Below are 26,779 nucleotides of genomic sequence, written 5' to 3'. Positions count from 1 at the left end.
CGACATTCCTAGTAAATAACAGGTGTATGAAAGACTCACTGGGCCACATCACATTTCTATTGACAAAACCCAAGTATTAAAAAAAAAAAAAAAAGCTTTATTGAAAACAAAATTTCCACTGGTACAAAAAGAAAATGGAAACAATGTTTACACAAATCAGTATCCTTTCCAGGTGGTGCTGTTGCCTGTGTTACGAGACCAACCAACCACAAGTCAAATGTTCAATAGCTGGCCTATCCTCCTTAAATAGCAGAATTTATAGAAAGTATTGTAATACAAAAAAATCTCCTTAAAAGGTCTACCCTTCGCATAAACGGCTGTCCAATAACTTATGATAGAGAAGTTGTGAATGGTTCCGAGTACTAACGTCACAAAACTATAGAGAAACAGAACGGCGAGATGCTTTCCAGTCAACGTCTTTCCACAGCTTAGTAGCTATTCTCTTCAACCCCTTATCCGCTACCTCCACTGTCACCCTCAGAACATCCAACTCGAGCCAAGAGACTGTAGTAGGGCCATTGTCCAAGTGGTTGCTTTCATGCATCTTCAATAAGCACTTCGTCAGTCACACACACACACACATACACCAATACAAAGTCAGCAGCTGTAGTAGAGTAACATGACATGTACCAGAGTCTATTGGAAGAATGAGAAAACGGGAGCTCAACGTGTGAATGCTGTTGGTATTATTAGGTTGAGCCCATTCTTTGATTTTAGGCTGCTCAAATTGAGAAGTCTTTTTGGTGACTGACAACGCTAAAGTCAGATTACTCTATTAGAAAAAGTTGGATTCGTTCAGTGCCTTCTTGGGTTTCTTATTTCACCAGCCCAATCTTCTTGGCTTCCGTTTCGTAGATCAGCAACCTCCACATCTTAACAATGAAGACCTCTGCTTCTTCATCCAAAACCTTGGTGTAGAGAAACCGCATTGCAGTGAGATGAATGAAATGGTACTTTAACTTTTCTTTAAATCAGGAGACCAAAAGCAGTTCACCAAGGCCCTTAAGGCCTGTTTAATACTTCGATCTAAACTCAATCTGATCAAAACAGTCTTAGCTGGACAGACAACTGAGTGTTTCCCAGTATATTTCTTGGGATACTCACCATGGCAACATCATCCAAGATACCCTGTGGTGTACCATGAGCCATCACCTGGGGGAGGTAAAAATTAAGGAATCAGAATGAAACTCGTATTGCAAAAACACCCAGCTCCCCAGTAAATTGCGTCAATCACGTTTACACACCTTTGAGCAGACAAAATCGACTAGTGTAGCCTCCTCTTCTCCAATGTACTCGATGATCTTTTTGTTGATCCAGGGGCGTATGCGTCGATCCATCAGAGTCTGGGGAGGACAGTCAGAAGTACTTTAGTCACTGCACCAGATATTATTCATATAGTTCTGTACCAGTTTTGTAGGGAAACACATTTTCTACTTTGACAAAGAAGGGCTACATCAGCAATTCCCTTGGACTAGAGCTTCTAGTCGTTGAATTATCAAAACCAACCAGCGTTATCTGTATGTCATATTTCCTCTGGTTTGTCCACCACTAGTCTGGTTTCCGCACTCTTGGTAACACAAAATTAGTTGGCAAGAGAGCAGAAACAGACTGGAAAGCAGGGTACTGCCACATCCTATCCTCACCGAGTCCACGGCAGACCAGTCCAGCGGGTAGGAGAACAGCTCTGTCTTGCCCGTGGGGATCTTCTCAATCAGGCTCTTGATGTGCTTGCGCTTCTCCTCTGTGTTGGCGCCCTTGATGGCCGCCAGGCCCGAGGCGCCGTCTACCACACTCTGGAGGTTCTTGTCGTCATCGCCGTAGTCCAGTGGCACCAGCTTGCGCTTGCGGGGAGCCTCGTCTGCCTCCTCGTCGTCGAATTTGTTAAAGACGCTGTCCACAGTGAGCTTCTTGCGTTTGATGGCCACGTTGGGCTGGCTGGGGCTGCTAGTGGCTCCTAGAGAGATATTTAGACATACTCCATGAAGAAAGGCTTAAAGTATGTCTGAAACAGGACAGTTCCATTTAATTGATATTTTAAAGCAGTTTGTGACATCGCTCTCATATTACAGTTTTTCAGGCCACAGCCCAAGACATCAGTGCAGATACAGCTATATGCCTCAATCTAAAAATGAATGGTAAAGATAGGCAGTCTTATTTCATTATCCTGATCTTTCCCCTTCATTAGTGATTGAGGAGCTTAATTGGATCTACACAACAGATCATTAGTTAGTTAGCACTATAGTTGTCATTATGTCCAGATGATTCTAGACCTAGCTTGTCCCACCGACCGAACTCACCCAGTTTGAGACTGAGGCCGATCTTGGGGCGGAACTCCTCCTGGGGCGGGGTCTCGTGAGGGGGCGAGTTCTCGTGGGGGATGATGATGCCGCAGGGCGACTCATCCCCGCCACAAGGCGTGTTGGGGGTGGCGCCCCCGCTGGCCGACGAAACAGAGGGAGCCGCCGTGATTGGCCGCAGCGTGGGCTTCAGGCAGGGCTTGGACCCCGATTGGTCATCGTCATCAAACTCCTCCTCCCCCTCTTCCACATCATCATCAGAGTGGGGGTGGTGATGGTGGGGTACATGGTGGTCCCCTCTGTCCCTCTCCCCTCTCTCCCGGTCTCTTTCCCCCCTCCCTCTCTCCCGATCACCTCGTTCTCGATCACCTCTCCCTCTCTCCCGATCACCTCGGTCTCGATCCCTGTCTCCTCGGCGATCCCGGTCCACCCGTGGGGCCTTGTGTACCCGCTCCTCCTCAGGGTCGGGCTCTGGCTTCACCGGAGGCTGGCGCAGACGCTCCGCCTCTTCTTCCATCTGGACCAATCGGTAAAGAGAAGCAGTGTGAGACAAGGGGCTTACACAGTCAGAAAAGTGGATACACTCACCTAACGTTATTGTGTAGCCAAGATAGCCAGATGGATAGAGACCCTCTTACAATGCAGACATATAGACAAAGGGATCCGAGGACAAAATGACCTTCAGGCATAAACACAGTCAGACAGATAGTCACACACACACTCCCTCTCTCTCTCTCACCCTGCGTATCTCGGCTTCGGGGTCTGGGTGTCCCTCGGCCAGCAGCCTTTGTCTGATCTCCTCCAGCTCTTCCTTCTCTCTCTTCCTGTCGCGCTCATCCACCTCAGTCTCCTTCTCCCGGTCTCTCAGACGCTTCTGCAGTGCGCTGCCCCTAGGGGTCACACACGGAACAACATCTTTTATAACAATGGCCCTGACACTCATCAACAAATGTCTTAGAGTTTTTTTTTTTTTGGGGGGTGGGTTTCTCTTCCCAAATGTCGAAGCCAAAAACATATGTTATCGTTTCAGACCGTCATCATCTTGACAGTTTACATTATCGACATTAAAATGGTCTCAATTATATCTTCCATTCTGATTTATCTTCTCTAGTATGTAAACCTAGCGGATCAGCATCATAAATGAAAAAAAAATGTGCTGGTAGTCACCTGTAGTACTTAGGGTCATCTCTGTCGTCATCATAGTCCTCCAGGAACTCCTTCAGCCGTTTGCTTTCTTTAGTCTGTAGGACACAATGATGAATGGAAACACATACCAATTATGTCTAGGACCCTTCAAACCAAAAGGACATTTCACACCCAGATCAGTGGTAAACCCGAGTCCTGTTCAGTATTGGGGCACAGCGTAGCAAAACCTTTCACAACGGACAATGAAAATCAGCATTCCCATTGGACAAGTTCAGGTAGTCCCTCCCCTTGTTTCAAAAGGTTTTCTCCCTGCTCAACACGACCCAGGAATGCCACGCGAGGGTGAGAACGGGGTTTGTATTTCTTCCTACCATCTCTCTCCTGCGCTCTTCCTCCCGCTCAGACTCCTTGGAGTAGTCTCGAGCCTTCTTCCTCTCGCGGATCTCCCAGTTTTTCAGACGCTTCAGACAGACACGAGACAGAAATTAAGCAACATTTCACAGCCAACACATACATGATTCTCACGCAACTGTAAGCTACCTCTTGATAGGCTGCCTCCTTGTCTCGGAGTTTCCTCTCCAGCCTTCTCCGCTCGTAGACCTCCTCCTCATCCTCCTGGTCACGCTTCTTGTCCTTGTCTCTGTCGCGACTCACCTCTCTACAACATATCAACCTAGTTACCTCCCAATCATTCCTTCCTTCCTTCACAATTCATTGCGTTATTTAAAAACACACCTGGAGTGGCTGCGGTCCTTGCTCCTGTCGCGGCTCCTCTCCCTTTCCCACTCTCGCTCTTTCGTCCGGTTGCGATCCCGTTCGCGGTCTCGGTCACCTCTGTCCCGTTCGCGGTCTCTCTCGCGCTCACGCTCCCGCTCCCTCTCCCGCTCCCTCTCCTTCTCGCGCTCCTTCTCCCGCTCGCGGTCCCGGCGCTCCCTTTCACGTTCCCTCTCCTTGTCCCTCTCCCGTCGCTCGCGATCAAACTCTGCACGCTCCTTCTCTTTCTTGTCCTTCTCCTCCTCCAGTTTCTGCAAAGAGAACAGAGGAGGTTGATAAGTTGGAGGCTCCGGGGAGGACAGCCATGCAACAGAACAGGAGCACAGTGAGGCTGGGTCACACGCTTCTCTATAAGTGCACAGAAGTGGATCTAGAAGTGGCTTCCAGGCTCTGGGGGCAGAGGGGACTACTGTAACAATGCAGATTCCTGTTATCTAAGGATGAAGTAGTTGAGTTAGATAGAGGCTGACGTTTTTGCACAACAGCCACTCCTTAGCAAGGCTAAGAGTTTCTATGGGAAAATAACAACAAGCTGTCATGAGACACGGCACTCCTTTGTCCATGTATAGCATGATTTTGTTTTTTTTACTGAGAACCTTGGGGACCAAATAAAATGTTCAAAATTAAATAAAACAAATTAGGCTTGCAGGACGGATTTGGCCTGCGGGCCACCAGTTGCAGACCGCAGTATCAATATAGTACAATGATTGTTTAGCACAAGCAGGGTGACTTACAAGTTAACTAAAAAGACACTGGAAACCACTTTGAGGTCAAAGACGACATCTTGTTGGCCACGTCAAAGGTCACAGGCATTCAAAACGAGAAAAAGGAGCTGCTTGATAGACAACGCTTTTTCTCTCCCAAGTCAGTGTCCTCATTACAAGAGAAACAACAAAACAAAAAAAGGCGTCAATCCTTTTGTGAAACTAGTTGTTGGTGACTTACAGGTGTTGAACTACGGATTTCAGCCCGTCGCTGCCCCTACAAGCCTATAAAAGTTAGGCCTGGAAGGAAAAGCAGGTCAAACGATACACAGGGGGGGGGGAATTCACTTTCCCTCAAGCAAATCATCAAAAACAACCGTTAACTTCTATGGGGTACATTGGTAAAAACAGAAAGCCGTGAAACATCCTGGTACATCTTATTTTTAGTTATTTTGACATTTTCTGGACAGGTAAATTAAATCGTAGAGGCTCTTACCCCTGCTTCGGTCTTCTGTAGTTCTCCTGTGACTCCATTTCCCAGACACACGCTAAGAGACAACTCCCTCCTAGCACTACACCCATGGCTCCCCGTGTACGCAACTGATTTACAGATTTACAAACATGCATTCTGAATACCCCGAGGTTGGGGTTTTTGTGAAATACAGTGAGACCACAGGTTACCTATGGGCCTTTCCCACAGGGTCAGACCGCTAAAAGCAGTCCATAACAAACAACAGATGGTTGTCCTTCTGGACTGACCCAGACTACAGAGCCACGGGTCTAGTGCAGCTTAAGACTTAAGATGAGAAGCAAGGAAAACAACAGGCAGAAAAGGAGAGATGGGGGAAATAGAGAAGAGAGCACACAGGTACTATGGGCATGGGTGGAAGGGGTCTGATTGGTTAAGTCTTCCTACTTGAACTTACCTTGCTCTGCGCTCCATTGGTGACAGCTTGGGCATAGAGCAACTGCAGGTAGGCCATAGGGTACATGACGTTTCCCTTCTATATCAAGCATAGGCCTTACCATTTGAGCTTGAGAAAGGATCTCATTACGTATAACTAGTACCTCCTTTGCCGCAAGTCTACTGCCGTAGATTATGAACACCACAAATAATGGCCGCATGAAAATGGATATGAAGGGGGTGAACGGCATTTAGAAATAAGGAAGAAAAGGGGACAGACAAGTTCAGAGAAGAAAGGGAGAAAGAGCTAGTGACAAGAGGGAAAGAGAATCAAAGAAGACAGAAATAGAGGGACTGACAATTGGACACAGGACGAGATGGGACTTTTCTCTAACACACACACTTATCCACAGGCTGGGTTGGAACTCACCTGGCTAGTCTTCAGAACGCAGAGTGCTGTGGAGGGGCGCCCCCCCCCCTGCTATAACAGTACAATCTACAGCCCAAATCACTGCAGTGGTTATTGACCGAGTCTCAGTGACTTGACTTTTACACACACATTATGTAGAATGATCATCATTTAAAGAGGACTCACACAGGTTCACTGGCCTCTCTGGCTTGCAGACATGATAAATAGATGGAAATCAAAAATCGGCATGGTTCTCTCCACATATGGCAAATAACTGGTCTAAAAGCAAGACCAACATTCTGTTGACATGTGTCTAATGGAAAAGGTGGGCTGTGTGTTGAGAGGTTCTCATTAAGTTCCACAACCTCAGCCACCACTGTATGCCAGAGTGCCTGTGCAGTTGCCCCTATGTGAATCCTCAAGGGGGAACGCCCAGTATATGTACAAAATAAAGGAAAGCTCATACTTACATGCTATCCTCGACAACTTTTTCCAAAGCTCTGAGATTCATCTTGCTTTAGTCACCATATGATCTCTATCATAATGGCGGGGTTTAATGAATAGATTAGCTTTAAGGTAACTTTACATCGTCGCCATGCATTTTGTTTGTGTGTGATGAATGAGTTATGGATCTAGCCAGCTATACTGTCACACCTAAATACCCTAATATATACAAAATCAAATGTCCCGCCGACACGAGTCAAATTAGGTTTGAAAACGGTGACAATACTACAAATCCAGATATTTCACACTGAGATTTGAGCAAGGTATGCAATATTTTCACATAAAAATTCAACTATTCTCCCATCCTAAATTTAGACCAGGGATGGGCAACTGGTGGCCCATGGGCCTTTTGAATTTCAAAATTTGGTTGTACATATGCAGTTTTACTCTTGTTTTGTCAGTCACTGATAGTCAATTTGCCCATGTCAGCTAAAAGGTGTAAGGATTGCCTAGTTAGTTTAGCGACCAGCTATCTAAACTTGTTATCATGGTGAATTACAGGCAGGGGGCCCACCATTGATTTTGTTAGTCAGTCTCAGTCAGAAAACAAATTTTAAAAAACTGCAAACCTTTCTCCAACTGCATGGCAAAGTGAGTAGAATTGCACACACAAAAAATTACAAAAATGTATCTCCACTGTCAAAAGGGGGGCCACCAAAATGTTTTGCTTGCAGTGTGTGTGTGTGTGTGGGGGGGGTGTGGATGTGGGTACGCAGACCCGCGAGCAACTGCAGCCCCTCATGATGAGTTCAGATTGTGTGGACACCCACCCCCAGCAGAGTTGCCCATCCCTGATTTAGACTATATAAAACAGGTCCTGGCACAAAATGTCCACTAGCAGTAAGTGTGAAAACCCAAAAGGAGTGCACTACTAGCGTGTGTAGCTTCTTTTCCAAAAACCTGCAATGTGAGTGAGAAAGATGAGTAAGGTAATATACCTTGTGGGTGTCGCGGAATTTACTGATCTCTCTAGAAATCAGGTCTCTCTTGTCATCCTCCAATCCACCAATTGCGTTGATATCCTCCTAAGGGACGATGGGAGGCAGGAAGAAGGGACAGTGTTCAGGGTCATTCTGTCAACCAGACTTACACAACAACAACAAAAATGATTTAATACAAAATGTTGAATCTGCAGTCTTCCTCAAATTAAGGGGATTGGTCCTCAAGTCATTGCACAGTCATTTTATTTAGGTTAAATGGAGTTAGCCTGCACCGGACCAGGTTAGTGCTGAAGGATTCCTTGCCATAGAAATGGACCTGGCTAAAAGGAGAGACACTTTCGAATGACCGGTTATCCCGAGTTGACCAACGTTATCTCACCAGGTACGTAGGATACTCCTCAGGACTAGACTTAATCCCTATCCAGACTTTCGTATACCAACAAATACAATGTAGGCAATTGAATTAATATAAAATAATTTCCCCTTTTTTTTAACATACCATTTTATTCAGTCTTTATTTTATTTTCCCTTTTTCGGGATATCCATATTGGTAGTTATAGTTTTGTCCCATCGCTGCAACTCCCGTATGGACTCGGGAGAGGTGAAGGTCGAGAGCCGTGCATCCTCCGAAACACGACCCAGCCAAGCCGCACTGCTTCTTGACACAATGCACATCCAACCCAGAAGCATACACCTGGCGATCGTGTCAGCGTGCATTGTGCCCGACCCACGAGTCGCTAGAGCGTTATGGGACAAGAACATCCCCTGCCGGCCAAACCCTCCCCTGACAACGCTGGGCCAATTGTGCGCCGCCCCATGGGTCTCCCGGGTCACGACCCAGCAGCGACAGAGCATGGACTCAAACCAGGATCTTTAGTGGCACAGCTAGCGCAGGCAGTACAGTGCCTTAGACCACCGCACCACACGGGAGGCGTTATCCTGCCTTTTCTTCTGCTCATCTTTATCAAGGGTGCCAATAATTTCGGTCATGACTGTATATAATGTGCCCAAATACAATATCACAACCCCCAACCAACGCGTACCAGGTAAATCAAAGTGAGATAAGAGAGAAAGTAGCCCTACGTACCTCTTCTTTCTTCTCTTTTTTCTTCCTGCGGTGGGGGGACTCTTCATTCGAGGCAGCATTGAGCTCGCTGGCATACTCGCGGATCAGACCGTCGATGGCGCCCTTGACGACCTGATCCCGCCTCTTGGTGTCCTCGTCGATCACCTCCTCCTCCTCTTCCTCTGCCTCCTCCTCTTTTCCACCCTCTGCCTTTGCCTTCAAGCAGAAAGAAAAACAGAGACCGCGAGAGAGACAGGCGGGTTAGTATTACATTCAAGTCAACTCATCATCAGCCTCACTTGTTTAAAACAATTATTTGAAATATAAGGAGCCATTTTGTTTCAGGCCTTTCGCCAGAGATTCCCATTCGTTTAGCCAACCCTGCCTCCGAGAGTTTGGTCTATCATAGTCTCCACTGGATGTCACTCAGACCGGCATACTGGCAGGAGGCTGAAGGTTTTAATTTCATTCAACATTTAGGACCAGTTTCCCAAACACAGATTAAGCCCAGTCCAGGACTAAAAAGCTAATTCAATAGAGATTCCATTGAAATAGATTAAGCCTAGTCCTTGACTAATATCTGTCCTAGAAACTAGCCCATAACCTACATGGTAATGTGACATTCGCCTCTCCCATCCCTCCAGCTCGGAGTGTCCCCCTTCCCAACTACATTACCCACCCCATTGCCGTTGGTGCTGCTCTTCTTCTTGGCCTTGAACTCATCCAGCTGGGCCTTGGTCTTGGCGTCCACTTTCACCAGCAGCTTTTTCACCCCGATCTGCAGCTCGTGGAGCAGCCGCAGGGCCCGTAGCGTTGACTCAGGCTCCTTGTACTCACAGAACCCAAAAGCTGGAGAGAATAGAGAAGAAGGAAGGATGGGGACTGAGGGTTTATAGCAAGACACAGCCATCGGAGTCGCAACCAGGAATAGCTTCAGCAGGGTCGTGTTCATTAGGGCATGGAATGGAAAATTTAAACGAGTGTTTCTTATCAGACAAGTCCATGTAGTTACAACCTTTTTTAGTCTGCTTTCTTCTGATTAATACCTACTGAACAGGAGCCTGCACATTTTTCCCCCACTAAATAGTAGTTGCTTCACATTGGCAAAGCACGCCTTGGTGAGGGTGACATTGGACTTACATGGTGGTAGAGTACTTTAGAAGTGTTGTACCTGTTCTGTTTTTACCTTGAAGTTTTCCAGAGGCTCCTTGGACTCTCTTCCAGCTTAGGACCAGGCCACATTTCTGAAGAGTGAATAATTGCTTGCTTTACTACAGGGACCTACTAAAGGACATTGCTTTTCATCAGAGTATCAGGGGAAACATTGTTGGCCAAAAGGGAAACAGCTTTTATAAATCAAACCTAAAGAAGGCAAACTGCACCGTCACATGCAAAAAAAACAGAAGCAAAACTATCCTGGTTCAGAAAGGTGGTTTCAATTGTCTATTCCACTAGCACGACTTGTGACTAAAAGACACTGTCTACAGCCTAAATAAAGTTTAATGTCTTTTTCCAAAGCATCTGCATTCAAGTTCCCCTTCCTCACCGCCAGCAGCTGTCGAATCAGCATGTCCGAGGCTTTCTCTGAGATGTTCCCTACAAACACAGTAGTGGTGGGGCCACTGTTCTCGTCCGTCTCCTTGGCCTTCACCAGGGCGGCCTCCTTCCTGGGTGCCGCAGGCATGGAGGTGGGCACCAAGACCGCGGGGTTTGGGTCATAATACCCATGTGGACTGGTATCATTGGGGTACCTGGAATAGAGACAACGCAATAATGTATACTAGAGGTCGACCGTTTAAATCGGCATGGCCGATTAATTAGGGCTGATTTCAAGTTTTCATAACAAAAATCGGTAATGGGCCTTTTTGGACGCCGATTACATTGCAATCCACGAGGAGACCGAGTGGCAGGCTGACCACCTGTTACGTGAGGAGAGCATCAAAAGGACCTTGTGGCTGCAAGGAACCAAGGTAAGTTGCTAACTAGCATTAAACTTATCTTATAAAAAAAATATATATAATCTTCACATAATCACTAGCTAACTACACATGGTTGATGATATTACTAGGTTAATGAGCTTGTCCTGCGTTGCATTTAACCAAAGCGGTGCCTGTTAATTTATAATTGAATCACAGCCTACTTCAACTTCGCCAAATGGGTGATGATTTAACAAAAAGCACAATTGTTGCACAAATTTACCTAACCATAAACATCAATGCCTTTCTAAAAATCAATACACAGAAGTATATTTTTTTTAGACCTGCATATTTAATTAAAAGAAATGCATGCTAGCAGGCAATTGTCACTTCTCTTGCGTTCAGTGAAAGCAGAGTCAGGGTATATGCAGCAGTTTGGGCCGCCTGGCTCGTTGGGAACTGTGTGAAGACCATTTCTTCTTAAAGACGGTAATTAATTTGCCAGAATTTTACATAATTATGACATAACATTGAAGGTTGTGCAATGTAACAGCAATATTTAGACTTAGGGTTGCCACCCGTTTGTTTGATAAAATACAGAACGGTTCCGTATTTCACTGAAAGAATAAACATTTTGTTTTCTAAAAGACCGTTTCCGGATTTGACCATATTAAGGACCAAAGGCTCGTATTTCTGTGTCTTTATTATAATTAAGTCTATGATTTGATAGAGCAGTCTTACTGAGAGGTGGTAGGCAGTAGGAGGCTCGTATGAATTCATTCAAACAGCACTTTACTGCGTTTGCCAGCAGCTCTTAGTAACGCTTGAAGCACAGCGCTGTTTATGACTTCAAGCCTATCAACTCCCAAGATTAGGCTGGCAATACTAAAGTGCTTATAAGAACATCCAATAGTCAAAGGTATATGACATACAAAATGGTAGAGAGAGAAATAGTCGACACATCAAAACTCCTATAATAACTACAACCTAAAACTTTTTAACTGGGAAAATTGAAGACTCATGTTAAAAGGAACCACCGGCTTTCATACAGTTGAAGTTGGAAGAGACATACACTTGGTTGGAATCATTAAACCTCATCTTTCAACCACTCCACAAATGTCTTGTTAACAAACTATAGGTATGGAAAGTCAACAATTGTTTACAGACAGATTATTTAATTGTGTCACAATTCCAGTGGGTCAGAAGTTTACATACGCTAAGTTAACTGTGCCTTTAAACAGCTTGGAAAATTCCAGAAAATGTCATCATGGCTTTAGAAGCTTCTGATAGTCTAATTGACATCATTTGAGTCAATTGGAGGTGTACCTGTGGATGTATTTCAAGGCCTACCTTCAAACTCAGTGCCTCTTTGCTAGACATCACGGGGGAAAAAATCCAAAGATTTCAGCCAAGACCTCATAAAAACAATTGTTGACCTCCACAAGTCTGGTTGATATTTGGGAGCAATTTCCAAACGCCTGAAGGTACCACGTTCATCTGTACAAACAATAGTACGCAAGTATAAACACCATGGGACCACGCAGCCGTCATACCGCTCAGGAAGGAGACGCGTTCTGTCTCCCAGAGATGAACGTACTTTGATGTGAAAAGTGCAAATCAATCCCAGAACAGCAGCAAAGGCCTTGTGAAGATGCTGGAGGAAACAGGTACAAAAAGAATCTATATCCACACTAAAACGAGTCCTATATGAACATAACCTGAAAGGCCGCTCAGCAAGGAAGAAGCCACTGCTCCAAAACCGCCATCAAAAAGCCAGACTATGGTTTGCAACTACACATGGGGACAAAGATCATACTTTTTGGAGAAATGTCCTATGGTCTGATAAAACAGAAATAGAACTGTTTGGCTGTAATGACCATCGTTATGTTTGGAGGAAAAAGGGGGAGGCTTGCAAGCCAAAGAATACTATTCCCAAACGTGAGGCATGGGGGTGGCAGTATCATGTTGTGGGGGTGCTTTGCTGCAGGAGGGACTGGTGCACTTCAAAATAAATGGCATCATTAGGAAGGAAAATTAGGTGGATATATTGAAGCAACAGCTCAAGACCGTCAGGAAGTTAAAGCTTGGTTGCAAATGGGTGTTCGAAATTGACAATGACCCCAAGCATACTTCCAAAGTTGTGGAAAAAAGCCTTGAGGACAACAAAGTCAAGGTATTGGAGTGGCCATCACAAAGCCCGGACCTCAATCGCATAGAACATTTGTGGGCAGAACTGAAAAAGCGTGTGCGAGCAAGGAGGCTTACAAACCTGACTCAAACCTGTCAGGAGGAATGGGCCAACTTATTGTGGGAAGCTTGTGGAAAGCTACCCGAAATGTTTGACCCAAGTCCAACAATTTAAAGGCAATGCTACCAAATACTAATTGAGTGAATGTAAACTTCTGACCCACTGGGAATGTGATGAAATAAATGAAAGCTGAAATAAATAATTCTCTACTATTATGACATTTCACATCCTTAAAATAAAGTAGTGATCCTAACTGACCAATGACAGGGAATTTTTACTAGGATTAAATGTCAGGAATTGTGTTGAGTTTAATTGAGTTTAAATGTATTTAGCTAAGGTTTATGTAAGCTTCCCACTTCAACTGTATGTTCTCATGTTTTTTTATTTCACCTTGACTTAACCAGGTAGGCGAATTGAGAACAAGTTCTCATTTACAACTGGTATCTGGCCAAGATTAAGCAAAGTGACAGAGTTACACATGGAATAAACAAACGTACAGTCAATAACACAATAGAAAAGTCTATATACAGTGTGTGCAAATTAATTAAGATTGGTAGGTAAGGCAATAAATAGGCCATAGTGGCAAAATAATTACAATTTAGCAATTAAACACTGGAGTGATAGATGTGCAGAAGATGAATGTGCAAGTAGAGATACTGGGGTGCAAAGGAGCAACAAAATATGGGGATGAGGTAGTTGGGTGGGCTATTTACAGGTGCAATGATCTGTAAGCTGCTCTGACAGCTGATGCTTAAAGTTGGTGAGGGAGATATGAGTCTCCAGCTTCAGTGATTTTTGCAATTCGATCCAGTCATTGGCAGTGGAGAACTGGAAGGAAAGGCGGCAAAAGGAGGAGTTGGCTTTGGGGGTGACCAGTGAAATATACCTGCTGGAGCGCGTGCTACGGGTGGGTGCTGCTATGGTGACCAGTGAGCTGAGATAAGCCATTGCTAGGTAAAGCTCCACCTTATAGATGACCTGGAGCCAGTGGGTTTGGCAACGAATATGAAGCGAGGGCCAGCCAACGAGAGCATACAGGTCGCAGTGGTGGGTAGTATATGGGGCTTTGGTGACAAAACGGATGGCACTGTGATAGACTGCATCCAATTTGCTGAGTAGAGTGTTGGAGGCTATTTTGTAAATGACATCGCCGAAGTCAAGGACCGGTAGGATAGTCAGTTTTATAAGGGTATGTTTGGCAGCATGAGTGTAAGATGCTTTGTTGCGAAATAGGAAGCCGATTCTAGATTTAATTTTAGATTGGAGATGCTTGATGTGAATCTGGAAGGAGAGTTTACAGTCTAACCAGACACCTAGGTATTTGTAGTTGTCCACATATTCTAAGTCAGAACCGTCCAGAGTTGTGATGCTAGACGGGCGGGCAGGTGCGGGCAGCGATCAGTTGAAGAGCATGCATTTAGGAGAGTTGTATGGAAGGAGAGTTGTATGGCATTGAAGCTCGTCTGGAGGTTTGTTAACAAAGGGTCCAAAGAAGGGCCAGAAGTATACAGAATGGTGTCGTCAGCGTAGAGGTGGATCAGAGACTCACCAGCAGCAAGAGCGACATCATTGATGTATACAGAGAAAAGAGTCGTCCTGAGAATTGAACCCTGTGGCACCCCCATAGAAACTGCCAGAGGTCCGGACAAAAGGTCCTCCGATTTGACACACTGAATTCTGTCTGAGAAGTAGTTGGTGAACCAGGCGAGGCAGTCATTTGAGAAACCAAGGCTGTTGAGTCTGCCGATAAGAATGCGGTGATTGACAGAGTCAAAAGCCTTGGCCAGGTCGATGAATATGGCTGCACAGTATTGTATTTCGATGGCGGTTATGATATCGTTTAGGACCTTGAGCGTGGCTGAGGTGCACCCATGACCAGCTCGGAAACCAGATTGCATAGCGGAGAAGGTACTGTGGGATTCAAAATGGTCAGTAATCTGTTTGTTAACTTGGCGTTCGAAGATGTTCTGAGCAAGGAACTTAAACTTCAGCTTTTTTTACATGGCACATATTGCACTTTACTTTGTTCTCCAACACTGTGTTTTTGCATTATTTAAACCAATTTGAACATGTTTCATTATTTATTGGAGACTAAATTGATTCATGTATAATATTATGTTCAAATAAGTGTTCATTGTGCATTCAGTATTGTTGTAATTGCCATTATTACACACACACAAAAATAGGCTGATTAATCGGTATCCGCTTTTTTTGGTCCTCCAATAATCGGTATCGACGTTGAAAAATCATAATCGGTCGAACCCTCTAATGTATACAAAATGTATTTTAAATGAATGTCTCTCTCAATACAAAGTTCACTGAGTATTAGATATCCTTACAAATCAGTCATGTTAACCATCTAGTTGCTGTTTAATTTACATACAGACAGGCCCATAGGATGGGAGATCTGTCTCTGATGACTCACCTGAAGGAAAACCAGCAAACTGTGGAGGGGGGATGCCCGGTGGCAAAAGGGTTCGGTTGAGATGAGGAGGGAACGACATCTTGTGGAAATCACCCACCTAAACATGGAACCAAAGAAAACCAGTCAGAACTGTAATAAGAGAAATGGAATAGTACGAATTAGACCCTGTCCATCTCTCAACACAAGATAACAGCACGTGTTCAGCTGGCTTTTTTGTACTTGTGGCTGCATACGTCAGCTGACAGATATCCACCTGTAAAATATCCGCCACAGGTCGATAGAAGGCCTGGTACTAACGTTAACCAACTTAACTAACGTTAGCTAAGTTAGTTAGATGGCTAGCTAACTGGATAACTGTAACGTCGTCAGGTCATATCCACGACTCTGGGTAACGTTAGCAGGTTAAGTTACTTATGAAAGACATTAACTTCACCTTGTTTGTCATATTTGTCGTTAAGGTCAGCTACAACGTATTCGAATTAGTTAACGTTAGCTATACTCGCTAAGTAACAGAGGTTTTAGGTTTTGTCCTCCACAACAAGCCTGGCAAGGCTAGCTTGTGTGTTGTAACTACGCTAACTAGCAGCTAACTACCGTACCGGGGAAACCATTCTCACAGTTTGTTAGTTACACTTAGCCAGCTAAATACCGTCGATAATACTCAGACAATGAAGTGAAAAACAAACTACCGAATCAGATTTTACTTACCCACAACCAGTCGGTTTATCGGTTAAGACGGGCTACTTCGCTTCTGTCTACCTCCGTTTAGGTGGCTAAATGTGATAGCTAGCTACTGTACATCAACCCCGCAAAAAGTCAGCGCACCAGAGATATTACAGAAAGTAAGAGATGGGACTCACATTGGGAAATTAATAGAGTACGCATAACGTCCCACCCAGCAGTCTGTCGACCAAAACGTTGTAATTATACGTCACGCAACTGCTAAACTAAACGTCAAGCGCTCATGTGCCAGTCGGAACTAGGAAACGGGTTGTAGTTACACACGTGTCGCGTTCAACGAATCAGCAAGTCCGAAATGTCCGCGTTTCCCTAGTTCCGATTGGCATTTTCGTCTAGAAATCTGAAGTCTGTCTATTTTCCTCGAAAGTACGTAATGTCACGATTACAAAGCTACACGGTATTACACTGAACAAGTCAATTATCTCAGTTAAGAGTGGTAATGTTGTACTACTTGTTCACAACATACATGCTAATGTTGGGTTTTTGAGCTAGCGCACAATTGACACCCATTCGATCCTTGTCCCAGAATGCCTTGCACGGCCCATTGACAACGTACAAACGGCGTTGTATATTTCTAATAGAGTTTCCCATCTCCTCAAAAATGTGGATTTTTTTTTGTAAAAGAGCATCTGATTGGTCGATTCGGTAGCCATGTTTTTAACCTCCAGTTCCCTCTGTTGTTTTAGCTAGCTAGTTGTTTATCCTGTTAGCCGTCGTCATTTTTATTGCTATTTTTTTTTTTTTAAGTCAGTTCGCAAACCATTTCCTCTAATTTTCAAAGAGATCTAACGTTATGCCGGTGCACGCCCGTGAAAAGAAAGAAAGCAACCACGAAGAAATGGAGGTTGATTTTCCCGATCAAGACGCTAGCAGCACAGACGAAGAGGACACTGTAAGCTCTTCTGTATCCGAAGATGGAGACAGCTCGGGTAAGGGATAGGTACATTACTAGTCTGTAAATATTAGAGCTAGCTAGGCAAAATGCAGCTGGCTGCTATGCATAATGCATTGTAGTTCCTAAATGAACGTGCTGTAATGCAATGTAGGTCCAGTTTTACGATGGTCTCTTTAATTCTGGCCAAAGAAAGTGATGTTGATGCTTCGTGGCCAACTAGCTAGCTAGCTGACGTTAGTTAGTATCAAGCTACCTCTAGTTTGTTTACTGTATTAGATTTGTCTGCATTTTTTATTTTTGTCAACAGATATGGACGATGAGGACTGTGAGAGAAGACGAATTGAATGCATGGACGAGATGACTACCCTCGAGAAGCAATTCGGTGACTTGAAAGAACAGTAAAGACACGTTTGCTACTTTTCAGATTTAAGCACACGTTCCACATTGTTTTCTTTCTGGTCCATGTTTACATGCATGAGTATAAGCCAACCAACTACTGATGCCGCTGTATTGCTCACCGCTGTCTGTCTCGTTGTCACTAGGTTGTACAAGGAGAGGCTAAGTCAGGTGGATATAAAGCTGAAGGAAGTGATAGCTGGCTGTGCCCAAGAGTATCTGGAACCACTGGCAAACCTGCAGGAGAATATGCAGATCAGGACCAAAGTCGCTGGTAAGTTTGAATGTAATTTTAGCCTACACTAGATTAGATACTAACGTCCCACTTTGTAACTTTAGTTGTGGCAGATGTCAATGTCAGGAAGATCAGTGGTTTTCTAACATTTTAGTTGTGTATTCCTCAGATGACCTACCCACCAGCTCCCTGGGTAGGCTACCTCCAAATATAAGAAACACACATCTGTTTATATATGTTGTCTCTATTCTTATATGCAATGTACTGTTATAACAATGTTACAATGTAATATATGTCTCTGTTCTCAGTGATGTCAAACCTTCTGAAGGGTGCCGACTGAGGGTAAAAATATGTTTTCCTTGTCTTGTATCTTCTCCAGGGATCTACAGAGAGCTGTGTCTGGAGTCTGTGAAGAACAAGTATGACTGTGAAATCCAGGCTGCCTGCCAACACTGGGAGGTCTGATGGCAATTCAATACAATAAACCTTTATTTATCCCCAAGGGGCAATTGTTGGCACAGTGAGTAATAACACAGTAGTCAAGCATAAAGTGCATTCATTGTTTATCTCTGGCCCTGTCTAATTACTGTAGGCTCTGAATGACCAAGGCTCTGAATCTGTCCTCGTGCTCCTAAACCTTAGTGCCGCTTTTGACACTGTCAATCGCCACATTCTTTTGGAGAGATTGGAAAGCCTAATTGGTCTACACTGACCAGTTCTTGCCTGGTTTAGATCTTATCTGTCGGAAAGATATCAGTTCGTGTCTGTGGGTGGTTTGTCCTCTGACAAATCAATTGTACGTTTCGGTGTTCCTCATGGTTCTGTTTTACGACCACTGTTGTTTTCACTGGATATTATACCTCTTGATGACGTCATTCGAACACACAATGTCAACTTTCACTGCTATGCGGCTAACACAGCTGGATATTTCTATGAAATATGGTGAAGACCCAAAATTGCCTACCCTGGAAGCCTGTGTTTCAGACATAAGGAAGTGGATGTTGGCAATTTTGTATCTTTTAAACAGAGATGCTAGTTCTAGGTCTCAAGAAACAAAGAGATCTGCTGTTTGATCTGACAATGAATCTTGATGGTTGTACAGTCGTCTCAAATACAACTGTGAAGGACTTCCGCGTTACTCTGGACCCTGATCTCTCTCTTTTGACGAACATATCAAGAATATTTCAAGGGACGATTTTTTTTCTCTCCATCATAGCATTGCAAAAATCAGAAACTTTTTGTCCCAAAATAGTGCAGAAAAGCTAATCCATGCTTTTGTCACTTCTAGATTAGATTACTGCAATGCTCTACTCCGGCTACCTGGATAAAGCACTAAATTATCTTCAGTTAGTGCTAAATAGAGCTGCTAGAATTTTGACTAGAACCCCAAAATTTGATCATATTACTTCAGTGCTAGCCTCTACACTGGCTTCCTGTAAAGGCTATGGTTGATTTGAAGGTTTTACTGCTAACCTATAAAGCATTACATGGGCTCGCTCCTACCTATCTCTCCGATTTGGTCCTGCCATACATACCTACACGTACGCTACGGTCACAAGACGCAGGCCTCCTTATTGTCCCTAGAATTTCTAATCAAACAGCTGGAGGCAGGGCTTTCTCCTATAGAGCTCAATTGTTATGGAATCCATGTGAGAGATGCAGACTCGGTCTCAACCTTTAATACTTTACTGAAGACTCATCTCTTCAGTAGGTCCTATGATTGAGTGTAGTCTGGCCCAGGGGTGCGAAGGTGAACAGTAAGACACTGCAATGATGAACTGCTCTTGCTGTCTGGCTGGCCAGCTCCCCTCTCTCCACTGGGTTTATCTGCCTCTGGCCCTATTACGGGGGCTAAATTACTGGCTTACTAGTGGTTTTCCACTCCGTCCCTGGGGGGGTGCGTCATGTCGTGTCAGGCTTTTTTGCGCTGTACTCGACTTGAGTCAGTTGAGCCACTGACGGGATCTTTCTGTCCGGTCTTGCATCCCCTCGGTCCTATGCGGTGGAGGAGATCTTTGTGGGCTATACTCGGCCTTGTCTCAGGATAGTAAATTGGTTGTCTGTTGATATCCCTCTAGTGGTGTGGGGGCTGTGCTTTGGCAAAGTGGGTGGGGTTATAGCCTGCCTCGTTGGCCCCAGGGCTATCGTCGGGATCTCCCCCTGTCTCAGCCTCCAGTATCTCTGCTGCAATAGTCTATGTGCCGGGGGTCTGTTATATCTGGTGTATTCTCCTGTCTTATGTTTGCATGTGTGAACTTACATATGCTCCCTCTAATTCTCTCTCCTTCCTGGAGGACCTGCGCCCTAGGACCATGCCTTAGGACTACCTAGCATGATGACTCCTGGCTGTTCCCAGTCCACCTGGTCGTGCTGCTGCTCCAGTTTCAGCTGTTCTGTCTGCGGCTATGGAACCCTGACATGTTTCACCAGACGTGCTACCTTGTCCCGGACCTGCTGTTTTTGACTCGCACTCTCTCTCTCTACCGCACATGCTGTCTCGACCTCTGAATGCTCGGCTATGAAAAGCCAACAGATATTTACTCCTGAGGTGCTGACACGTTTGGTGACCAGTACAACCACTGTGATTATTATTTCACCCTGCTGGTCATCTATGAACATCTTGAAGAACAATCTGGCCTTAATGGCCACGTACTCTTACAATCTCCACCCGGCACAGCCAGAAGAGGACTGGCCACCCCTCAGAGCCTGGTTTCTCTCTAGGTTTCTTCCTAGGTTTCTGCCTTTTCTAGGGAGTTTGTCCTAGCCACCATATGCTTCTACACCTGCATTGTTTGCTGTTTTAGGCTGGGTTTCTGTATGAGCACTTTGTGACATCTGCTGATATAAAAAGGGCTTTATATATACATTTGATTGATTGGGCAGGTGAAAGCTGTTGGATTGAATCCTTGCCTTCACTTGTACAGTCACATACAGATCAACAAATATGGCTACCTCAAGGAAGGGAGGAATGAAGGATGCATGGAAAACTACTGGGATATTACCTTTGTCTAAGTAGAATGCTTTGCAGTTCTGCAATCAGCAAAGGTGCATTTCGTATGTATTGGACCAGGGACTCTCTCCGTGGCTTTGGTACTACAGTAGGCATCTGTTTACTGTGTTTCTCCTCCCAGAGTGAGAAGCTGTTGCTGTTTGACACGGTGCAGAGTGAGCTAGAGGAGAAGATCAGACGCCTGGAGGAGGACCGACACAGCATCGACATCACCTCAGGTACTCTGCACACATGACCTCTAGTGATCTGGAATGTTTTGTTCCGGCCCTGCACTAATATAACAAACCTGGCTTAAGTAACGGAGGAAAAGTTGAACAGTCGAATCAGGTGTTTTAAAAGCTGGGCTGGAACAAAAGCCTGCACTGCCTGTAGCTCTCCAGGGTTTGCTTTGCCCTCTTTTTTTTGTATTATTATTTTTAAATCTGTCTCTCTGCATTCCAGAACTTTGGAATGATGGTTTACATTCACGGAAGAACAAGAAGAAGGATCCCTTCTGCCCTGCCAAGAAGAAGAAGCCTGTTGTCGTCTCCGATATCCTTTCTTTCTACCGGTCTTCCTCTATCCATCCTCTGATACAAAGAGATACTGTCAGTGGTAATAAAAATGGCTCATTTCAATACTGCGCCAGAAGTTTTCGTTTTTCTTAACCCCTTCTCACGTCCATATATTGTTTATATGCTGCAAGACCTGGATATACTTGAAGACTGGACAGCAATTCGAAAGGTATTTGAGTTAACCAAACGTAAGCCTTTGTTGTGATTTTGTTTAGGGTTGGAATTTAACCTTTTGATCTTGTTCTGTATGCACCACAGGCGATGGCGTCGTTGGGGCCAAACAGGGTCAAGGTTGACGGTAAGAATCTCTCATATCATTGTGTCACTGTAAAGCCCAGGGGCCTCATTTATAACCGTTGCGTAATTTTCCTCTTACATTTCTGCGTGCGCCATTTCTGAAAAATCTGCCCACAAAGAAAAATATTGAGATTTATAAACTTGGCGCACACCATGCATACGCATGTTTCCCGTTATAAATCGGTCCTGTCGTAAAACTGCGCGAGCGAGAATTAAAACTCTGTCTGGAAAACGCCTCCATTCACCTTGTATTGGTACGCCACATCATGCAAAATACGAATTGTTGTTCAACATTTTGTTTATCAATAGATTATTGGGTTTATAAAGTGCATTTGGAAAGTATTCCGACCCCAATCATTTTCCCACATTTTGTTATGTTACAGCCTTATTCTGAAATTGATTAAATGTTTTTTTTTCCCCTCATCAATCTACACACAATACCCCATAAGGACAAAGAAAAAACGGGTTTTTAGAAATGTTTGCAATGTATTAAAAATTATCACATTTACATAAGTATTCAGACCATTTACTCAGTACTTTGTTGAAGCACCTTTGGCAGCGATTACAGCCTTGAGTCTTGGGTATGATGCTACAAGCTAGGGCACACCTGTATTTGGGGAGTTTCTCCCAATATTTTCTGCAGATCCTTTCAAGCTCTGTCAGTTTGGATGGGGAGTGTCGCTGCACAGCTATTTTCCAGTCTCTCCAGAGATGTTAGATCGGATTCAAGTCCGGGCTCTGGCTGGGCCACTCAAGGACATTCAGAGACTTGTCCCAAAGCCACTCCTGTGTTGTCTTGGCTGTGTTCTTAGGGTCGTTGTCCTGTTGGAAGGTGAGCCTTCACCCCAGTGTGAGGTCCTGAGCACTCTGGAGCAGATTTTCATCAAGGATCTCTCTGTACTTTGCTCTTTTCGTCTTTTCCCCAATCCTGACTAGTCTTCCAGTCCCTGCCGCTGAAAAACATCCCACAGCATGATGCTGCCACCACCATGCTTTACTGTAGGGATGGTGCCAGGTTTCCTCCAGATGTGACGCTTGGCATTCAGGCAAAATAGTTTAATCATCAGACCAGAGAGTCTTGTTTCTCATGATCTGAGAGTCCTTTAGGTGCCTTTTGGCAAACTCCAAGCGGGCTCTCGTGCCTTTTACTGATTAGTGGCTTCCGTCTGGCCACGCTACCATAAAGGCCTGATTGGTGGAGTGCTGCAGAGATGGTTGTCCTTCTGGAAGGTTCTCCCATCTCCACAGATGAACTCTGGAGCTGTGTCAGAGTGACAATTGGATTATTGGTCACCTCCCTGACCAATGCCCTTCTCCCCCGATTGCTCATTTTAGCCGGGCGGCCAGCTCTAGGAAGAATCTTGGGTTTTTCCAAACTTCTTCCATTTAAGAATGATGGAGGCCACTGTGTTCTTGGGGACCTTCAATGCTGCAGAAATGTTTTGGTACCCTTCCCCAGATCTGTTCCCCGACACAATCCTGTCTCGGAGCTCTACAGTGGATTTAACAAGTGACACCAATAAGGGATCATAGCTTTCACCTGGATTCACCTGGTCAGTCTGTCATGGAAATAGCAGGTTTCCTAATGTTTTCTACACCCAATGTAGACTGGTACAGTGTAACTGCAGTGCAGCTATTGATATGTAGTAATAGTTGAAACTGTTGAACTGCCCTTATGACAGATGTTTTGCTGTGTGTGTGTGTGTGTGTGTTCTGTGTGTGTGTAGTCCCTACCAAGGCTGACAGACACCACCATGTGGCGAGGTCTGAGGAGGGCAGACTGTTCTATGACAGCCAGTGGTATTGCAGAGGACAGGCCATATGCATCAACAGGAAGGACCAATACCCCACCAGGTGTGAGTCTGTATATGAAATGTATGTTTTTAAATGGCGTGTGTGTGCGCTTACGTTGGAGTCCTTGAGTAAAGTGCGTGCGTGTATGTTTGCATGTGACGCAATTGCGCGCGTATGCTGCTGTCGTTCATAGACTAGATTCAACTGTCGCTGTGTGGTGAGGCGTGTGTGTGTGTATATAATGTACGTTCCTATGTTTTCTAATCCAATCCTCTTCCACCTCTCCTCCACAGCGCCATGATAACCACCATTAACCACGACGAGGTGTGGTTCAAGCGGCAGGACGGCAGCAAGTCCAAGTTGTACATCTCTCAGCTGCAGAAAGGGAAATACACCATCAAACACTCCTAATGTCCCTCACGGCTTGCCGTACTTTCTCTCCCTGGATAACAAATAGTGATCTTCAGTGCCACAAGATCCCGTCCCTTACTTTCATTGCCGTAGGGGGAAACAACATGTCAACGGTCTTCACCAGCTGCTGGAGAGCTGTAGGTCAGGGTGGGTAGGGGTTGTGCAAGGTTGGTGACTAACTACTGCTTTCTCTAAATATGTATGTATGTTACTAATATCTGAAAGGCGTCCAAGTGTCGTTCCTCCTGGAAGAGAAAGAACCAAGTGCTGCTAAGAAGGGATGAGTTGCTGTTGAGAGTAGTGGTGGTGTTGTAGTGTGCCTTTTTGAACAAGATGCCTACAGTCCTGAACCAACTCAGTGCAGTGAAGCCTTAATTCCTACAGCCTGTGAGAACAGTACTAGGATCAAGTCAAAGCAGGTCATTATTTTGGGAGCGGGTGAATAAATGGAAACCTGCAGTGTACCTTCCAGGCTAAGAATGAACTATTCGAATTTCCTAAACATTGAGATCGCATCTTTTACGCCGGCAGACTGGCACAGCCAGTCATATGTTTGCCCTCTGTACAGAACCCTTGTTGATTATGATGAGGGACAGAAGATCTCTGAGGCCTGGTTAGAGACTAGGGCTTGAGAACTCTGTTGGACACATTGTCAGGAAAAACTCCTGGCCCTAATTCTGTGTCATGTCTTAACTTCACTGTGAACTCAGTAGCCATCTGCCTCTTGTAGTGTACTTTTGGAGAATCTCAATTGCGTATTCCTTGCGTCCTTTCGCCTCACCTCCCCCTCAAAACCGATTGGAGGAGAAAGCCAGAGGTCCCTCCCCTCTGACCTTATCCTCCAACGGGTGTTGAGGAGTCGTCGGGGAGAGGCGACACGAGGTGTACGCAATTGAGATTCCCCCTGCGTTTCTCTGTGTCATCTTCCCTCCCCTGTGAAGAACTCCCTGCGTCGTTATGTTCGAACTATGCTCTACCTTTTCTCCTGTAGTGCGCACTTGTGCACTCCTCCCTACCCACGCCAGAGGGATCTGATGACATTGAGAAGGGTCAAAGTGTCTGGTTGTCGTACAATCCCGTCCATGCAATCCCATCCACTCTTTTGCACATAATTGGATAGAGGGGAAACCGTGTGTGTATAGTAACATACTGCTGGTTCAACCTCTATGTGGTCATGTGGTGCTTTGCATTCACAGCAGCATCACATCTGTATAAAAGTATCAACTGCCAACAGTATTGCATTGAGAAGATTCTCAACATGTTATGAATTGTGTAGAGATGTTACAAGCTGTAATGTCGGGAGTATTTGCAGTGTTGTGTTTTTATTTTGTTGCAGCTCACGGAGAAGGTCTGTCATAATACGATTAGGCCAAATGTTACAGTGCCATGAATTGAAAAGTAGTATTCCTTTTGTCCTCTTGTTTTATTTGTCAAGTATGGATGGTTATTTTGTGTAATTTTTTTTTTTGGGGGGGGGGTTGTAGTAAGTCATAATGCTCAGCCGCTACACTACGTTATCTTTTCATATCATGCGGGAGGGAAATATGAATACAACTCTTGTCATAGTGCCAATGCATGTACAGCAAATTAAATGTTTAATTTTGTAGTAAACATGTCACTTGCCTTCATTTGTAACGATTGAAGTCCCATGAAGTATGCATACAAATATAACTAGACTTATAGCCATTGATTGAAGCAAAATATGCTGGATGGGATGTTAGGGCCTATCATAATTAATTTTTATATTGTCTGTCAGAAATGTATATAATATATATAATGTGCTCGGGTTGAGCAGTATCTTGATTTTCATACTGTTTCTGTAGGGAGTATACAATATTACCAGAAGTGCACACAAAATATGCTATTTAAAAATACAAATTGTTGGGGCTCACAACAATTTAGGCAACATGGGGATCTTGATCCAGATACGTAGCACGTATCCCCGCGGGGCGGTGGGGCCCCCAACCCCAATTATATCAACAAAAAAATTACGATATTGACAATCATACTGTCAGTATGTCTAAATACCCTGGTATACAGTATATCGCCCAAGCCTAGTTGACAGCATGTCTAGCTAAATCAACTTGACGTGTAATTGGCAGTCCGCTGTGCTCAGCATAAGCCAATCTTTATTGCTCTCTGTCCATTGTGAAATGAGCAGCATTAATTACCACAGCCAAATCACTAGGTATAATCATAATAGCGCCAGTCTGGCTGACAATGCTGTCAATTCCAACGTTTATGCAACCTGACCATCTTCATTTGAAAATAGTGAGCGTGGCTAGTTTGACAATGGCTTAAGTCCGCTGTGCTGTTCAACCTTTTAGCCAGTGTTGTCTGCCAGTGGGGCACTCACTAGATTAACATACTGTATTGGGATCGATTCAGGATCCACTTAAATGTTTCACTCATCCCCTTCTCCATTCTCTACTTATCTCCTATGCTGAGCACAATCTAATACACTAATTTACAAAGTAGCCTATTGAATAGGAGTTGACCTTAGACACAGATCTAGGATCAGTTCACCCTGCCCCCAATCCTACCCACAACAATTAGAGGTATGAAATATATCTGACCCTGTATCAGTGGTTGGAGGTGATTTTACTCCCAAAAGCACATGCAGTATATAGTGCAGTACTACCAAATCAAATGTCTCACTGCAGAGCTCCCTTCTGACCAGGTAGTGTCAGTAGAGCTCCACTATGGCGGTGTTGCAGCACTGCACTAGATTGGAGAGGAAAGGAAAGCGGTCCCTGTAACTGAGGCACCCTTCTGGAGAGAAGCTTCCCAGCTGATGATGGTTGAGAGGGAGGGAGGAGGGAGGGACGCAGGCGGGCGTCTGCTGTGGAGGGACACTTTCATCACAGCTCGCTGGCCATGTCTGCTGCTGCCAGAGAGAGAGAGAGAGAGAGAGAACAAGAGAAAGAGGGTAATACAGAGAGATGGAGGGAGAGAGAGAACTAGAGAGTGAGAGAGGAAAATCCCCATCACAGCCTCAAAGGCAGGCAGGACTGGGCCCCGGCTGTCTGTCTCTACACAATCGCATTTCTCTAGAGCCTTCTCTCGGAGCCGGAATCTGTTCAAACATGCATTACAAGAGGAGATTCTCACT

The 26,779-nt window shown here is 44.8% G+C and overlaps 1 protein-coding gene and 1 pseudogene across 4 annotated transcripts; one reads left to right on the top strand and one right to left on the bottom strand.

The window, feature by feature from the left end:
- Window positions 1-78: 78 nt before the first annotated feature.
- LOC106571670 (RNA-binding protein 25-like) lies at window positions 79-16,325 on the bottom strand (annotated as a pseudogene).
- A 205-nt stretch (window positions 16,326-16,530) lies between these two features.
- Window positions 16,531-25,278, top strand: LOC106571671 (breast cancer metastasis-suppressor 1-like protein-A). 4 transcript variants are annotated; one of them, XM_014145005.2, is made up of 11 exons: window positions 16,531-17,004; window positions 17,278-17,368; window positions 17,513-17,640; window positions 17,771-17,794; window positions 17,981-18,060; window positions 20,733-20,829; window positions 21,053-21,142; window positions 21,270-21,334; window positions 21,424-21,463; window positions 23,190-23,316; window positions 23,550-25,278. In XM_014145005.2, the coding sequence occupies exons 1-11, from the start codon at window positions 16,869-16,871 to the stop codon at window positions 23,665-23,667; spliced, it is 996 nt and encodes a 331-aa protein (XP_014000480.1). In that variant the 5' UTR covers window positions 16,531-16,868; the 3' UTR covers window positions 23,668-25,278. The 4 variants fall into 4 exon arrangements, with proteins under 4 accessions (XP_014000480.1, XP_014000479.1, XP_014000482.1 ...); XM_014145004.2 differs by having other exon boundaries at window positions 21,415-21,463; XM_014145007.2 differs by lacking the exon at window positions 17,771-17,794.
- Window positions 25,279-26,779: the final 1,501 nt, after the last annotated feature.

Source organism: Salmo salar, chromosome ssa15, assembly GCF_905237065.1.
Source record: "Salmo salar chromosome ssa15, Ssal_v3.1, whole genome shotgun sequence".
Taxonomy (NCBI): domain Eukaryota; kingdom Metazoa; phylum Chordata; class Actinopteri; order Salmoniformes; family Salmonidae; genus Salmo; species Salmo salar.
This window is presented reverse-complemented; position numbering and strand designations above follow the sequence as displayed.